Source organism: Pezoporus flaviventris, unplaced genomic scaffold (assembly GCF_033815535.1).
Source record: "Pezoporus flaviventris isolate CSIRO_AGI_PZ_B2104156 unplaced genomic scaffold, CSIRO_AGI_Pfla_v1 ptg000013l, whole genome shotgun sequence".
NCBI lineage: Eukaryota > Metazoa > Chordata > Aves > Psittaciformes > Psittacidae > Pezoporus > Pezoporus flaviventris.
Window position 1 is genome coordinate 2,239,960 of NW_026892561.1, and position 17,667 is coordinate 2,257,626.

At 54.3% G+C, this 17,667-nt stretch overlaps 1 protein-coding gene across 2 annotated transcripts; it reads left to right on the forward strand.

The window, feature by feature from the left end:
• Nucleotides 1-606: 606 nt before the first annotated feature.
• Nucleotides 607-8,579, forward strand: CDCP2 (CUB domain containing protein 2). 2 transcript variants are annotated; one of them, XM_061451197.1, is made up of 6 exons: nucleotides 607-1,625; nucleotides 3,217-3,564; nucleotides 3,650-3,994; nucleotides 4,496-4,849; nucleotides 7,132-7,310; nucleotides 7,492-8,579. In XM_061451197.1, the coding sequence occupies exons 1-6, from the start codon at nucleotides 1,550-1,552 to the stop codon at nucleotides 7,804-7,806; spliced, it is 1,617 nt and encodes a 538-aa protein (XP_061307181.1). In that variant the 5' UTR covers nucleotides 607-1,549; the 3' UTR covers nucleotides 7,807-8,579. The 2 variants fall into 2 exon arrangements, with proteins under 2 accessions (XP_061307181.1, XP_061307182.1); XM_061451198.1 differs by having other exon boundaries at nucleotides 3,405-3,564.
• The last annotated feature ends 9,088 nt before the right edge of the window (nucleotides 8,580-17,667 follow it).

Below are 17,667 nucleotides of genomic sequence, written 5' to 3' on the forward strand. Positions count from 1 at the left end.
GCTGCAGGCTGTGGCCACACACGTGTGTCACAAGGCACGGGGACAGCCCTCCTCTCCAAGCCTGTTAGGGATACAGATAATTAAGCTCTGCAGCATCCCTGGGAGGTCAGCACCAGCATCACAGCCATCTCCCAGAGCCTGCACTGGAGCAGTACCCAGGGACAGGCAGGGCTGCCTTGCATCTCCTGCTCTTCCTCCTGGTGCTGGTGGGGTGATGCAGTGCTCAGCACCCCAGGACAGACACCCTGATGGTCTCCCCCTCAGCTCAGCTCAGGATGGAGAGCTCCTGGCTGGGATGCCCCGATGCCAGCGAGGCCAGGCAGTGAGGAGAGAGCCTGTACAAATGTTATTGTTATTATTGCCCATAAATATCCTGAGGCACTTAACGACCTTGGCATGGAGCATTTCCTGGGGATTCATGACCAGTTGGCGTTAATGGTCCTTAGCAGCACCTCAGGCCGTCAGCTCCTCCCAGCCCATCATTAATCCACAGGAAATGTCTCGGGCATCGATCCTCATTGCTTAATTAATAAATGCAACTTGTCTCCTCGCCTGAGATTTAGAGATAGGCGCTGCTGCTTCCCCTGAAGGTGACTTCTTCAGGTCCCTCAAGCCAGGAGGCCCTCGTGGGTTTTGTTTCCTGGCATTCATCCGGGTGTGGGTTATGGCAGCAGGAAAGTCTTCTCCCTCTTGGGCAGGCAGGAATGAACTGAAGTGCTGCTGGGACTGGGGTTTTCCAGTTAACGTGGCGCATCTCTCCCACCGAACACAAAGGTTTGAGCACCGTCAGCCGGGTGCATCCGAGAGCCTGAGTGCGAGCCGGCCTGGAAGAACCTGGTAATTCTCCAAGGCCATAGCAGGTTCCATAATAATCGATGTTTTTTGCCCGTGAGTCACAATTCATCTCTAACATCCCTCAGGGGAGGTGGGATTTGCTATCTTTAGTGCTCACGACTGCCGCTTTCCCGCGCTGAGCATCCTGCTGAGCCTGGACTCTTGCTGCAGGGATGCTGACCTGGCAGCTGGCGTGGAGTCGTGGCTGCGGTTAAATCCTGTTCCCTGTTTCCCCAGCGTTTACCACCCGTTGGCTTTGTGCAGTGGGTGCCGTAGCATAAATCATGGTAATTCCTGAGGTGCTTTTCTGCGGCAAGTCTGAAATCCCCATTTTGGTCCACTGGCTCGACTGGTGAGCTAAATTATTTTCATAGCCCCTTAAGGGCACATTGTCAGCCCAGACTTATTGCCGTTATACACCATCTCTGAAACATTAATATCTCTTCTAAATATAGTGTATTGACAAGGTATCTGGTATAGTGTAAATCCTTGGGACATTTGATCCAGATCATTAAAACTGAGTGAAGGAAGGGAGGAATAGATCAAGTTGCCTTGCCGCTCTTAATTCAAACAAGCGATGAATTATTCATTCCATTATTAATTCTACAGGCCTCCTGCTTTTTTATTTAGTTAGTTAGTTATTTATTTCCCTCCCAGATAGACAGCTCCAAAAGGATGCTCGGGTGCTGCTGAGGGGAGATATACCTGCTGGAGGATGAGGTGCATGGGGGCAGGCTGCCTGGCAGCATTGGCCGTGCTGTGTGGGGCTCTCGGGGATGCTCCAGGCAGAGGTAAGAGCGCAAATCTCAGCTCCTACTGGGGACACAGGCACTGCATGGGCATCCGTGGTCCCCAGGGAGGAGAGGGCTGATTGTGGGTGCTGCAGTGGCTCTGGGGGCAAGCAGGTCCCAGGGACTGGGACTCGCTTCCCTCAGCTTGGCCTGGGGAAAGGAGCTGGGATCTGCAGCCACCATGTGTGACAGCAAGTGTGGGGCATTGCTCCGTGCTTGTTCTACTGCTTCACACTTGTTTTACTGAAGGTTGCAGGTGGGGGATGTCCTTTTGTGGTGTACAGGTGCTTTGCTGAAGGGTTTCTTTAACTTCTGGGGTTGCACTTGCCTACATAAATACAGAATCCCAGACTGGTTTGGGTTGGAAGGGACCTTAAAGCTCATCCAGTGCCAACCCCCTGCCATGGGCAGGGACACCTTCCACTAGAGCAGCTTGCTCCAAGCCCCTGTGTCCAACCTGGCCTTGAACACTGCCAGGGATGGGGCAGCCACAGCTTCTCTGGCACCCTGTGCCAATGCCTCAGCACCCTCACAGGGAAGAACTTCTGCCTAAGAGCTCATCTCAATATCCTCTCTTTCAGCTTAAAACCATTCTCCCCTGTCCTTTCACTATGTGCCATTGTAACACAGATGTATATATATGTATATGGGCGTGTGTATGTATGTGTATGTTGCTGCGCATGCAATAAACCTCTCACCTTACCTGGATAAACCACCCCTGGGATGCAGGGCAGGGTTATTTCAATAACATCATTCCTTTAGTACCAGCCCCATATGACTTTATTGCCTATCCCCAGTAATCAGCAAGATGGTTTTAGATCTGGCTAGCTTTGCTGCTTGTGGAAACACCCCTTTACCCATTTGCATTCCAGGCATCCGCAGGACCCCCCTCGCTGGCAGGTCACTGCAGAGTGGTCGTGATGGAAAGCAGTGCACGCTGCCTCACTATTGATTTGCAATATACTTGGCCCAGATTGATGGGAACCTGCACGTGCCTCCTGAGGGCCTCACAGGGGCTGCATCCCTCGCAGACATGATGTATGTGCCCGCGATAGCAGCCTCTTCACCTCAGCCCTAATCAGACCCAGGGGCAGGTGGCAACCGTCCCCTCCCCACCTTATTTTATAATAACCATGTCTCAGGATAAAGATTTCATTATCAAATCGATCCCTATGTGCATAACTCATTGTTGAGCCCATCGAGCCCTTCACCCCTCTTCCTCCCAGCTCGAATTCATCGATGCTGCCATGATACGGGGGGAGCATCATGAGCAGGAGGCACAAAGCTGAAGGGGTGGGCAGATGGGGCACCCTTGAAAACTCACTTTAAAGCTCACTCCCTACTTTCTTTATCCCAGCAATTAATAGAGGGGATGCTGTGCTATCCCAGCAGGACAAGCTCAAGGACATGGTTACATGGAGGGATGAAAGGTGATGGTGGGACACATGGGAGAAAGGAGAAGGGGTGGCTGAGCCCAGCAGAGGCCTGCAGCGTGCTGATGCTGGGATGGAGCCAGTGCTGTGTACCCCATCTCCGTTCTTCCAGGCTTCCCCTGGAAAGGGGACATCACATCCACCTCTGTGTCCTCCAGGCATCAAATGTGGGGGGGTGCTTTCGGCACCCTCTGGGAATTTCTCCAGCCCCAACTTCCCAGGACTGTACCCCTACGAGACAGAGTGCACGTGGCTGATCGTGGTGGCCGAGGGCTCCTCCGTCCTGCTCTCCTTCAGCCACTTCGAGCTCGAGTACCACACTACCTGCGCCTACGACTACCTCCAGGTCTACAACGGGGCTTCTCGGGACCGGGGCAACCTCCTGGGCACCTTCTGTGGCCGCAGCGCCCCGCCACCCTTCTCCTCCGCATGGCACGTTATGGCTGTTGTCTTCCGCTCCGACCGCCACGTGGCCAAGCACGGCTTCTCTGCTGCCTACCGGAAAGGTATCGGGAAGGGATGGAGGTGGCAGAGCATCCATGGTCCTGGATGGTCCTCCCCATCATCCTCATCATCTGTGTCTCCCCACAGACGCCTGTGGTGGGCAGCTGACGGGGCTGTCAGGGGAGATCACCAGCCCTCGCTACCCCGAGAGCTACCCCAATGATGCCGAGTGCCGCTGGAGCATCGGGGCACCCGATGGTGGAACACCCCTCACCCTGGTGTTCGTGGACTTCCAGGTGGAGGGGGGCCAGGGCTGTGGCTTTGACTACGTGGCTGTATTTGATGGCCCCACCGCCGCTGCCCCCCACCTGGGACGCTACTGCGGCAGCGCCCGCCCGCCCCGCACCGTGTCCTCCACCCCTCACCTCCTCATCCTCTTCAAGTCAGACTTCAACATCGGTGGCAGGGGCTTCAAGGCCCATTTCTACTCAGGTGGAGGGGGCTCGGGGTGCTGGGGCAGTGGGAAGGATGTGGGGATGGGTCCCTGGGGTGGTGGTGGTGGTGATGCTCTTACCTCCCATGGCAGCAAGAGATGACAGTGGAGGGGAGCCCTTTATGGAGACCTCATGAGAGGATGGTGTGAAGTGTAAAGTGCCATATGACGTGAATTGTAAACCACCATATGATGCAAAGGGCGCTGTTGTGGCTATCCCAGGCCCCAGGCTGTCTTTCTCTTGAGCAAGAGCCACCCTTCTCCTTGCTCATGCCATTCCCTGGGGATATGGGTGAAAACCATCTGCTCTTTGGCCACCTCAGCCATTGCCATCCCCTCTAACTAGTAGGTTTCCCTTGGCCAAACGCAAGGGAGCAGTGAGGTAAAGGGCAGAGCATCCTTTACCAGCAAAAGAAGTGACTGCTCATCTGCCAGCTCATCCACACTCGGGGGCTTCAGGTTTGGTTTCACATTTTCCTTTCCCCTTTCTCCCTGAGCAGGCGAGTGCCAGGAGGTGTTCACTGCCATCAGAGGGAACTTCTCCAGCCCTCGGTACCCCAACTTCTACCCCAACAACCTCAAGTGCCAGTGGAGCATCCAGCTGCCCCCAGGCTACCGGGTCAGGATCTTCTTCCTGGACATGGACCTGGAGGGCCGGAGCAGCCTGACGGGCAGCTGTGACTATGACCATGTGGCTGCCTTTGATGGTGGTGCAGAGAACGGGTCCCTGCTGGGGCAGTGGTGCGGGCAGGAGAGCCCGGCGCCCGTCACCTCCCACAACAACCAGGTGCTGCTGGTGCTCCAAACCGACCGCAACACGGCCAGGAGGGGCTTCTCCATCGCCTATGTGGGAGGTGAGGTCTGACCTGAGTGCTCTCAATGCTTTATTTCCATTGGGATATGCCCAAGACCATGTAATTTCCATGAGGACTGTGCAGCGAAGACACCCGTCTGCAGGAGCAGAGCACGTACGTGGCTCTTCAGGAACGGGGTGGAGAAGATGCGGTGGGTGAGCTCCAGTTCTTGCAGAGTGTGTCTCACACATGCTGCACATCATGTTTAGTATTCAGGAGATGCTTTCCAGCTTCTCCCTGTGTATGTGTTGCTGCCATGATCCTGCTGCTCCCTTAGGGCTTGAAGCAGGCAAAACCCTGGGGGATTTTAGGGGACCAAAGCCTATGGAGAGGTGACCAGCTCCAGCATCACCACCCTGTTCCCTGCTCCCCAGGATGCTCCATCCCTGCTGGCACACAGCTGAGCAGGCAGACATAAACAGCATCCTCACCTGCAGCATCACAGGGGCAGGATCCCTGGGATTCGGCACTCCCAAATCCACGCAGCCAGACCTGCCCGGCATTCCCTGCCGCCGGCATGCCCCGTATCCCTGGCAGTGCATCTGCAGCCGGTGGGAGGAGCGGTGTGCGACCTTCCTCGTGTACTTGCCAACCTCTGCACCTCAGAAGCCAGGCAGTTCATGGTGTTTGAAGATGATTACATCTGAGCTGACCTGTGAGTCAGGGATGACTCAGACAGGAGCAGCCTCACCGGCAGACTGGAGCCGCAGCAGGGCTGCTGGACCAGGGGCGCAGGAGCTGGGGGGGGCTGGCCATGGGTTTATGAGCTTTTATCCCTCCGCACCAAAATGTTCTTCGTTTCCAGTGTAGCACAAGGGATTCGGGGGTAGGGGGCTCTAGGAGTAAGAGATGGGATGGAGTTTTGTCCCAAGGCTCTGGAGGAAGGGAGATTGTACCAGACATCTAACAGGGATTTAGTACAGCAGGTCAGTCCCTGTCCTTGTCCTGCTTGTTTCTTACTGGTTTACGGCAGTGTGCAGGGGGAAAAATCTTGGCCTCACTGTATCTGGCCATGGAGAAAAACCATTCCCAATGGAGGAGCTTGCAGGTAGATGGGATGCTGAAGAGCAGGGGGAAGCCCCATTACGGAGAGGATGTTATTTCTCCCAACTGCCCAAGGCTCCTGCCTTTCTTCCTTTGCCCTTGGTGGCAAAGGAGCACCTCAGCCTCCATATCCACATCCACATCCACGTAGGTGTTTTCCTTTCAGCCTCCACATCCACAGCTCTCCAGTTATGCAGATGTTTTCCTTTTGGGCCCACAGAAGGGCATGGCTTGGGCTGGGCATGTGTGATTTATGGCCATTCGAATGAAAGCCTTCATGCCAGGAGAGAGGATCCATTCTCTCCTCCTCTTGATCTAATGCACTTTAGTTATTTGGTAAATCTTCTAATGGCTTTATAATGCACTAAGTGAAGCAAAGTGACACTATTTATTCCGTATTGATTTTATTGTGTCTTATTTATCCCTTATTCAGAGGGAGCTGGAATAATTCAATAATTCATACTGCCCAAGTGGATGGTTCAAGCTGAGCAAGGATTAACTTTAAAAAGGGAGGCATTTTTCCTCTCTGCTTCTTTCCCAGCATGGATGCTTTCTGCATCCAGAGGGGCCAGAGGGAGCGTGATGGTGAGGGGCTGGGCTCCCCATTGCCTTGCTCTTCATCTCAGCATCAAGGGCAGCTCAACAGCAGCTCGCTCCATGCACTGTTCTCCAGCTCCCCATCAATAACAACATCATGGGGGCAGTGGAGGGTTGATGAGGGACAGGACCTGGGCTGGGCCATCCCCCTGGGAGGATGCCCACAGAATGGCTTGAGTTGGAAAGGACCTTAAGCTCATCCAGTTCCAACACCCTGCCATGGGCAGGGACACTTCACACCAAACCATGTTGCCCAAGGCTCTGTCCATCCTGGCCTTGAACACTGCCAAGGATGGAGCATTAACCACTTCTTTGGGCAACCCATTCCAGTGCCTCACTGCTCTCACAGTAAAGAATTTCCTCCTTATATCCAATCTAAACTTCCTCTGTTTAAGTTTTAACCCATTCCCCCTTGTCCTATCACTACAGTCCCTGATGAAGAGTCCCTCCCCAGCACCCTTCTAAACCCACCATGTGAATCCTACATGCTATGCCAGCAGCTGGGAGGTGCATGGCAAACTCACAAGGCCAATGTCCCTGCTTCTCCTGGTTCTGTTGATCGCCTGCTTTGTGTGTGATGAGGACAGTGAGCTTTGCAAACTGCTGGACCTTCCCTTGTACCTTGTTTTGTGTCCCAACAGTTGTGCCCATGAACGTCAGCTGCACCCGGACGGATTTCCACATCCAGATCCCAGTGCACTCCCTGGCCCAGCTAGAGAGGAACAGGATTTACTTGGGGACCCCGTCCTGTGCAGCCCAGGTGGTTGGCAGGAACTTTAAGATACACACCAGGTTCGACACCTGTGGCACCGAATCCCAGGTAAGCGATGGGCAAACCTTCCTTTAAAGCAAGCTGAGTAGATGGTTAGCCCTGTGTCGGTCACACCGGCTGCAGAGGGGCATTCCCTCCCATCTTCCCAGTTGATACTGGTCTGACCTGTGGCCAGCCCAGTCGACCCCCTGTGGAAATGAGCTGGTGAGACGTGACCCTTGTGTTGCAGAAACGCAACAACACATCCGTCATCGTCAGCACCCTCTACATCGACTTTTCCACGGGTGATCAGGAGGACATCCACCGGTACGAGGTGCAGTGTGAGCCCAAGAGGAAGGAAGCCTCCGTCACCCTCATCACAGGCTCCGACCCATCCAGGCTCAGCCAGGCAGAAAACCTGGTGGATGCCCAGCAGCGGGATGGGGAAGCGATGGACACCCGTGAAACCAAGAGCCAGGACACCAGTGACATCGTCTTCATCAGCATCTGCATCCTGGCTGGGCTCCTCATGGTCATCGCTGTGGTGGGGCTGGTGCTCCTGTAGGATGCTGCTCCACACATCGCCAGGGCAATCCCAGCCCTGCACAGGGTGGAAGTGCACCCCAAAATCCATCCTCACCCCAGGCTGAGCAATACCACAGATGCTCAAACAGAGACACGGCTCCCAGCCTCCGAATGAGCCTGAACCCAACCTCCACCTCCCCACAGTGCCTGAATAATCCAGGCAATAGGCAGCCGTTTCGCTTCCTGATTTGTTTTCCTCTGTCTCAATCTGTCCATTTGGCTCAGGAATGCAATCCTTGCACTTCCTAACTCTTCCCGCACCTGCTTCAGTTCATTTTCCCTCTGGTGCTGCTGCTGCTTTCGGGAAAGTAACGTTGTTTGCTGATGGCTGCAAGTCATCCTGTCAGTTATTTCTAGCTGAGTTCTTGAAGGGCCAAACCATCCCCAGGTACAGTGGTATTCCCAACAAATATTATCCATGCTCCCACCCATGCTCAGGGGGTACCATGGAGCTGTGCTGTAGCTATCTCCACTTGGCACATGCAGATGCAGCTCATGGAGATGCTCCCAGGCTGTGTTTCTGGATGTCTGGGTGATGTGATGAGGTGCATTCGCCATGCCCTGGAGCTGCTCTTTTGATCTTCAGATGTCATCTAACCCAGTACTTGCTCTCAGGACTCTCCTGAGCACTTCAGCAGCTGGAGGGAAGAAGGATTTCTCTTCTGCTCTGTGTTTTCCTCCTTTCCAGTGCATCCAGGCATCCACCACTGTGAGCTCTGCTCCAGCATCACTCCTGGAATCTGAAGGAGAGCTGTGAAGCCTGGGGAGACACTGGAGCATGGCAGCCTTGTAAAGACAGCCTTGGCACGAGGGGCTGGCTGCCCTGGGACCTCAGTGACACCAAACCTCTGCCCTTGGTCCCTGCAGAGGGTGAGCCCAGCAGCCAAGAGCATGGAAACAGGAGTCCTGTGGTCACTGCACCTCCAGAAGACTGGGGTTCCTCCCCAGGAGCACTGATGCTACTGACTGATGGCCAAATAACCCCTGCCCCAACACAAAAGATATTCCCTTTCAGCGCCACACGGGGTGGCTATGACAGGGCAGCCTGTGTTTGTCCTGGCATGGGTCAGAGCCAGCGTAGCACAAAGCCAGTGTGAAATCTTGCTGCACAAGCAGGGTGAATGCAGCCCTGAGAGCCAGGCGTAACCTGTGTGAAACACACTGTGGTGCAGGGAGAGACCTTAAAATGTTCAAATGTGGTTCTTCAAGGGTGAAAAACCGAGCCTGGGGGCAGTGGGTAATCCAAGAGCTTCTTTTTTGATAGCACTGCCTCTGAATGTGGATCCATCCTAAGGAGGGTACCAGCTATTCCTGTAAAGCATCACACAGCAAACCCCTCTTGCTGCTGGATCCAGGTCAGTCCTGTAGGTGAAAGGCTTTGCTGTCCTGCATCCCACACCTGCTGGGACAGCTCTGTACATCAGGGCGTTAGAGGAAGCAGCAGTAAAGGAAAAGGATGATGATGGAGATGATGATCTTGGTTTGCACCATCCCATGGATGCCTAAAAGGGTGTCTGGGGAGGGAAGAAGACACACCACCATGCATGCCTCCTAATGAGGAGCCTTTGTTATTGGAGCCCGCATTGCTTTGGCGTTTGTTGGTGCAACGCGTGGGCAAACATGAGACTTCCAAGTGAAGAATTTGCCAGCCCTGTTAAGCTCCATTAAGGCAACGTTTTGAGAGGGGAAACCAGGCCAGACCCCGCTGCTGCCTGCAGAGCCTTGCTGCCACTTCATTGCTGGGTATCTAACTGTCAGCTTGAGACAATAGCTACAAGATTGGACACCTGAAGGAATTAAAGGTACAATTAAACCTCCTCAGCAGCCCTGATTATGCTGGAACAGGTGGATGCTGAGGCCACTTGTGCCGGTGGGAGCCTGCAGCACACAGCAGCATCCTCTCCTGGCTGGAGCCTCAGCACCGTGTGATTCGCAGGGGAAAAGGCTTTTCTGGGTTGTTGTTGGTGCTGCACTCAAATAAGGAGTTGGACCTGGTCTCAGAGCCCAGCAGCAAAGGAGGCTGCTGTTGTGCTTATCCCTAGAGGGCTTCCAGCTCTGGCTCCTGTTTGAAGCCACCCGAGCATCTCTGGGTGCGGATGCAGGAGTGGTGCTATGGGAGCAGCTCTGCTCCACTGAACTAAGGGGCTCCCCAGCATTGCCAGCCCCACAGGGCATCATCCCGGGGGCTCATGGTTGGGTGATTAATGCAGCTTGAAGGCTTACAAAAGCCCTCTCCTGGCTTGTTCCTGGATGCATTCATAGCTGCATCTGTGGCTGCCACCAGCAGTGAGTCATTCAAGCCAGTCTTCCCCCTCGGAGCAAGGAAAGCCTCCCATGCTCACCCAGCACCATACCTCCTCAGCCTGCACTCATGCTCTGACGTGTCTCAGCCTCTCATTTCTCCATCAGGTTGTGGCATCCAGGCTGTCCCTGCCCCGCAGGATTCTGCTCGCTGACATCCCCTGTTAAACCACCTCATCCCGGGTACACAGGGATCTCCCTTTCTGTTCCCAATCTACACCCTGGGAAGCTGCTTCTGCAGGGAACCTGGAGGTCTCAGCACCAGCACTGGCCAGGAGTCCTCTGTGCTTCCAGATACACAATGCCACCGAGCTTGAGGACCCCAAAATGTGCCATGCCAGCAGCATGGGGTAAAGGGGACATCATGGGGACAGAGATAACATTTGAGGCCCTGACTGTGCTCCTGCCTTGGTGGCTGGACATGGGAGCACCACCTTTCTGCAGTTAATGCAGGACTGGTTTCCATCCAAACCAGCCATGGTTGAATGGCTCAGGATGTGCCTGTGGCTTTGCAAAGCCTCCCCAGATCCCTGCGCTGCTGGTGATAATCCCCTCTGGATTTCAGCCCAAACGTGTTCCCAGCTGGTCTATCCCGCTTGCCTCTGCACTCCCTGCTTCCCAAATCACCCAAGAGCTTTCCCAGCTCTTCCCCACCACCGTGTTGGGGTATCCCCCTCCCCAGCACCCCTTTCCTGGGGGCTACAAACAGCACAGGAGTGTGATGCTGCTGGCTGAGACTTGATCCCAGAGCATCCCACACAGTGCACAGAAAGAGCTGGCAGCACTGCCAAGGCTCATCCCCACCCCTGTCCCCATCACAGCCAGCACAAAAGCTCCTTGTAGCCATCACCCTCCTGGCCTCGGGTGACCTTTCCCCATCAATGGGGCTCTGTGCACAGCGTGACAGGGACACCCAGCATGGAGCGGGGATCAGGGAGGCACCAGCTTGTTTGTCACTGCAGTAAGGGATGTGATGCACAATGAGCAGGAGCTGCAGAGAGAGCTAATGGAAAGGGGCCAGGAGGAGGAAGGACAAACATAACCAGGGGCTGGAGCTGCTCTGGCCTTGGAAATCAATCTTAATAAGAAATCTGTGTTCATCTGATCTCCTCCATGCAACCAGAGCTCCCCAGAAAGGGATCAAGGGACATCTCTGTGGCCAGAAGGGTTTCCTTGCCATGTGCTGCTGCTGAGCGGGGCCATGGCATGGACCAGAGTGGCACCCATAGCAGCTCTTCTTTAGCAAGAACACCCATCCTCATCCGTGCATGTGAAGACCCCAGCTTGGGAAGTTGCATCAGGACAGCAGGGATGGGAGAAGATCCCTGTGAGTGGGTACAAAGTCCAGCAGTGCCCTGGCCATTCTGTGGAACAAACCCTTTTCCTTATGTAAAAGCCACTTGGATGAGCCACAAACAGGGATCAGGAACCCATCACCACCGCTCCTGCCCTTCACCATGGTCCCCACACATCGGGCCTCAGTTTCCCTCCTTAGCCTTGCCTGGTGCTTCCCGAGCAGGCAGGGAGGGCAGTGGACATAGGCAGCATTCCTGGTACTCATCTGATTATTTATTTAGAGCCTGATGATTTGATTGCTGGGCTGAATGCAGCCGCCCCATTTCCTGGCTTTGCTTATGGATGTGCAGTGGCTCTCTCCGGAGCAGAGCAGACAAAGGCTGGGTGGGAGGGAGAGCCTCCCTTATCTCCCTGCAAACGTCTTCATGCAGCTCTGGTGAGGACCTGTTGGTGAGAATCACAGATCATAGAAAACAGGACTGGAAAAGCCCCCAGGAGATCCATGGGTTTATTCCTTTTCCTCCCTGGGGAATCGCTGCTACCGAAGAGAAGCTGGGCTGAAACATCCTAAAAATCCCAGCCCTGCCCTCCGTGTTTTCTCTGCTCACCAGGAAGGTTTTCCTACATGTCACACTGGTGGGATGTGCTGATGTGCTGCTGCATTGGGCAGGTACAACGATGGTGGAAGTGCCCCAATGGGCACTGCTGCTGGCACAAGACCCTGCTCCCCCTGCCCAGAGGCACGGGGCCAGCCCTGGGATGCTGAGCGGGATGGAGCATCCCACTGTGGCTCCCAGTGAGCCGTGGTGTCATGATCCATAACACGAGGGTCTGCCAGCCTTGGGGAATCCCATTGCACCCAAGGCAAGCACATTAAGGTGCAGCCTCAGGTGCAGCCTGCTGTGATGGCCATCAGGGTGCGGGGCTCTGCTGCGGGTGCTAACTCAACACAGCTGAACCCAGTCTTGCTCTGAGTGTCTCTGATGCCCCAAAGCTGTGGGCAGGCAGGCAGGGCAGTGTGGGGCTGAAAGGAATGCAGATGGGGTGCAGCAGGGTGCTGGGTTGTCCTCCAGTCCCCTGTCTCCATCCAACGTGAGGAAGGCAGGAGGCTGAGCAGCGCTGCAGCAAGGTGAGCTCTGGGAGTTGCTATGGGCTGGGTAACACCTTGGTGGCTGTTTTGGAGCCCCTGCTCCTGCAAGGGCTACAAACCCAGCCATTTGATGGCCTTCCTCTGCCCAAGGCAGTGTTTCAGCTGTGACCCGTAGCTCGGGTCCCTCTCCTTCCAGGAATGCTTTATAGCCCCCAGGTTGCCACGCTTGGACAAAACAAAGGATGTCCTGATGCTTTGGTCAGCAGAAGCAGTGCACGCTCTGCTCGCTTGAGATTGATGTGCCCCGAGGGGCACAGGGGGGTTCTGCTGACTCGTGCCTTTCTCTGAGCTGAGGATAGAGTGGCCAGTGCCTTACCTTGGGGGCTGCAGTAAGAAGCTTCCCACAAACTGGGTGCTCACCCCTTAGCAGGCCACTACCCTTTGGTGGTTTGTCCTATGCAATGCACAGTGAAGTTCTCTGTGGTGATGCCAGTGGTGGGCAGGGGAACCTCTTGCAGCAAGCCATCAAGACAGAGGTGCTGTCTGGCCTCACACTGTAGATGTAATAGCTGCTCCTTTCCCCCATGTCAGGCTTGTGCTGAGAAAGAGGAGGGGAGATGTATTGAAATGGTTCTCGCAGCTCTCTTGCAGTGATTTCTTCCCTCTCCCCCACCCTGTTCCTCTGCTCTGAGGGTATTTGTGTATCTTCAGTCTTCATACTCCCGTCTCCCAGTCTGGGACCGGGGTGCAGAGAACTGGCTGCTTGTGACACCCAGGGAGCTGAGCCCTGTGTCTCTGAGCAGCGCTGGTGGCCTGCAGCATCGCACACCCTCTGTGAGTACAGACCCTGCTGCTTGGCTGAACAGCTTGGGGGTTTCATCCTTCTTCCCAAATACACCCCATGGCCGGGAGCATGCCCCAGGCTCCTCCATCCTCCCTGAAATCCCCAGCTCCAAAGGAAGCCCTGGCGAGCAGCTGATGAGAGCTGCTTGCAAGCTCCTTGTTCCCATGTGGGACATGTTCCGGACACCAAGCTGGTACCATCAGCAGCCTTGGATTGAGCGTGCCCCTTGGCAGCACTGCCCAGCCTGCCCAAATCCCATGCTGGGCACCACCTTGCTGGGAAGTCCCACTCCAGTCCTGCTTTAGCTCTTTACCTGATTCTTTTCCTTCCCCCAGGAATGCCAGGAATGAGGTCTGAGGTTGGCTGGGCTCCCTGAATCCATTCTCCCAGTCCAGACCTGCATCCTCTCCTCAAATAGGCCTCATTTAATGGCGACTGGCCCTGGGGCAGAGGCGAGGAGGCATTGTGGGCTTGCAGCAGGAGCAGGTTTGCTGCTCCTCGGGGTGGTTTTCCCAGGGGCTGGTGTTTAAAGCTTGAAGTCTCACAGTACTTTTGCCACCGGCTCAGCAGGACCTTGGCATGGACAGGTAGGCTGGTATCGCATCAAGAGGTGCACCAGGAAGGATGGAGGACTTGGTGCCCGTGCACCACTGGTACCACAGCTGGAAGTAGGAGAGGGTGATGCCCAGGGGGTACCGCCAGCCCCCGGTAGGTGCCCTGGCCAGGGGGTCTGTTTGGGTTGGACAAAGCCTTGGGTGAGGGGTCCCTGCCCATGGCAGGGGGTCAGAACTGGATGTCCTTAAGGTCCTTTCCAACCCAAACCATTCTGTGGTGCTATGAAACAAAACCACAGGATCAGCTGCAGGCAGCAAGGGGCTGCTTGGCAACTTGCCCTGGTGATGGACCAAGGACAGGGGTTTGTGCTAGGGGAAGGCTTCTGACCCATCCCGTATCATTGGGTACCACTGGCTTCAGATGCCTGCTCCTCCTCTTCCCTCCTAGCATAGGGATAGACTCACCAATGTCCCCCGTGTTCACCACCACGGGACTAAAGTCCCTTGGTGCAGACCAGTGAAAAGAGAAACAGAACCCTCCAACCCCTTTGGCTTCAGTCACAAGCAAACCGAAGCCCTGCTTCACAGGGAAGTGCCTAGTCCTGCCTGCTTGGTGGCAATTCCAGCCTGACACAGGCTCATCCCTGCCTTGGGGCTCCAGGTACCTGATGGAGACCCAGGCCATGGTGGCACAGATGAGGAGGAGATGGCAGTTTCCCTGCCATCCGGGGAAACATAATGGATCAAACATACGGACAGTCACAAATGGTGTTTACCAGGGGTTCTTTTCCCAGCTTATTTTAATCCCTGCTTCCTGGTTGTCACAGCCCTGGGGACAGTGAGGTCCTCCCCTGCTCATGGGGGTTTTGGCGTATGGAAGTTGAACAGGGCATTTGTTCCGTGATGGATGGGAGAGTTTACAGCTGGGTTTTGAGCTCATGGTCATGCAGCAGGTTTGGGGGTTGTGGATTTGACCCTTTCCATGTTTGGGACAGGAATACAGTGTTTGCAATGTGAAAATTCCAGCTTAGGCAAAACATTGGCCAACAGCAGGAATGGTTTTGGCTGCTTCTTCTTTGCCACTGGGGCTGGCTGTGCTAGAGGAACAGCGTTTGTCCATTGTAGGAGCAGCCTTTATAGGGAGATAACTGCTTGCTAGGTAATAATATACAATTAGCAGGGATCATCCCATAATCTAGTCTAATTGACAGAGACCATGGATGGTGTTAAGTGGACTGCCAGCAGGAGAATTAGAGGATTGTTAACTGCAGTGTAACCCTGGCACCGGCTTCCCCTTTTGCATCCTTTGCGTGTCAGAGTCCCTTTGTGCCTCAGTTTCCCCTCCTGGGGGAAGCCAGTTCATCCCCCTCCATTTCAATGCTTTACAAGTGCTGCAGCCGTTTAAGGGTTGCTCCATCCTATGCTCCTGCCCCTGTGGTGTACTAACATACCCTGGAAGGGGAGCTCCCGGAGCCTCCTTCAGATGATCAGGGCTCCAAAAGACATCTGTGGCTGCTCCTTGCCTTAACATCTCTTAACCCGAGGCCAGCCCAGCAAACCCTTCCTATTACAGGGCTGCCAGGGAAGCGAATGAGATCTGAAAGTTCGGGTTCTTTGTGCACAAAGCTTTGAAGAGCCTCTTAAAAGCTGAAAACGGGCGAGCCGCTGCGCGCTCCCTGTTCCAAAGGACAGGGAGGGCCTTGTCTGCTCCCGTCTTCTTTCGCCCAAGTAATTTGCAGCAGGACAAAGCTCTCCTGAGACGTGCCTACTGATGGGGAACGGAGCGAGCTGGTGCCTGGTGCTGCCTTAACCTTGCCTTTCAGAAGCCAGGGTCAGCTCTGGCACGGATGAATTCCTGCTCCATCCTTCCTGGTGCTACCCTGAGCCCTAAGCATGGGCAGGGGGAGGAGGCGATGGTACCTCCATCTCCTTGCTGGGTGCAGTAGGTCTCCGTAGCTCTGTCAGCTTTATGTACCCTGCCATTGAAAGAAATCTGTGGGCTTAATGTGGCAGAAAAGGGTTCTTTGTTCCTTTCTCCAGATTGGGTGCCTCCTTCATTTAATGCTTCCCCTGTAGAAAGGGAATCAGCTATTTCAAAGGCACCATGCCAGAGAAACCCATCACAAGGGAGCCCCCGTTCAGCCCTTTCATCTTCCCTTTTAATCTGAAAGGGTTTCCCCAGCATGAAGGCAGGAGCTTGTGAAGAGTCCCTGCCTTTGGAACGTGTCTTACCAGTACCCTGTGGCTGCACAGCACAGCAGCAACCAAGGGAAACTGGAGGGGAAAGAGCAGGACTGCTGAGTGGGTTTGCCACAGGCAAACTGTGGTAGATCAGGTGTTTCAGAGCCAGGACAACCTTGGCAGCAATGCACTTTGTAGGGTTCAGGTGCCTGTGCCCTTCCAGACCCTCTATTTCAAGGGATTTCCAGAGGTCTACAGCTAGTGAATGGATCACAGTGCTGGGAACCAGCCATACAGCATGGATACATCCTGCTGTATCCATGAGTTGCACGGCTCCAGTCTCCCCACTGGCTGCATCGCCCAGGAAGGAGGAGCTGATGAGTAGCGAACTGATTCAGTAGGTAATCTAAGGCATAAATACATGCAGTTGTGCAGGTGAGATTGCTCCAAGGGGAGTATCTGGTCTTTACAGAGTAATTGAAAACTTGATTACTGCCAGGTATTGAGTATCCTGTTTCATATCCAGCATCACCCTTTGGGGGAATGAAGCACTTTTTGGCCTATTGCTTTCTCGTCTCTGTGTCTGTCTTCCTTCCCAACCTTCCTGTCTGGTTTTGTCCTTAAAGCATTCTCTTGTTCTCTGCATTCCTCCTGTCCCGTGAGTCCAACCCTCGGGCATCTTTTCCAGTTCCTCCAGTCAGTTTTATGCAAAGCTGAGTCTGAATCTTCAGCCCAAATGTTACTGCCAGCTTTAACATCAAGATAGAAGAGCTGGACCCAGAGCTGTATTAGATGCTTTTGAAAACAAGTTGGGCAAAAATATTACCCATTAGAGAAACTTTTATAGGAGAATTTTCTCCTTGTTGCAATAAGTTATTTCCCAAACAAAAAGTATTTGGCATGTGTTGACAGTGAAGTAAAAGCCATCCCTGCAATGCATGCCCTGAAGAGCTGTCAGGTATCCAAAATAGAGTAAGTAAATCAATCTCTCTTCCCTGAAGGCTGCTCAGAAAAGGAAGGTGTGAGGGACCAGGAGAGGATGGAAAAGTCACCTGGAAGAGATGGGCCTGGCAGAGCTCTGCTTGTATCCCAAAGCAGAGCCTGATGGCATAGGGCAGACTGAGCCTGTGATTGTGTGGAGCAGGAGTGCTCACTTGCAACTCTGAGCTGTTCCGCAGTGCCTCTGGCCTTGGGGAGGCACTGGCTGTCCCACTCCTACCCCAGGGTGAATGGATGGATCTCAGCCAGGCCAGTATCTCCTTGGGCTTGCAGCACTTCCAAAGGGAGGCACAAAGGAGGAGATGAGGTCAGGCTGTAGTTCTGCTTTCTTTCTAAACACACCTTGAGGACATGGCTGGTGTTCCCACCAGCTTCCCATTCCTCTACCCACCACAAACAATGCAGGGGTGCTCTGGACCATGGCAGGTCCTTGTTGATGTTGCTTTGCTTTTAGATATCACAGTGTTGTATCATGAATGGCATCCCCTCTGCAGGACTGCTTACTAATAAGAGGGGAAAGAATCACCCACATCCCTTTCCTTCTCAGTGGGTTCCCACCAGGTCTGAACTATAAAC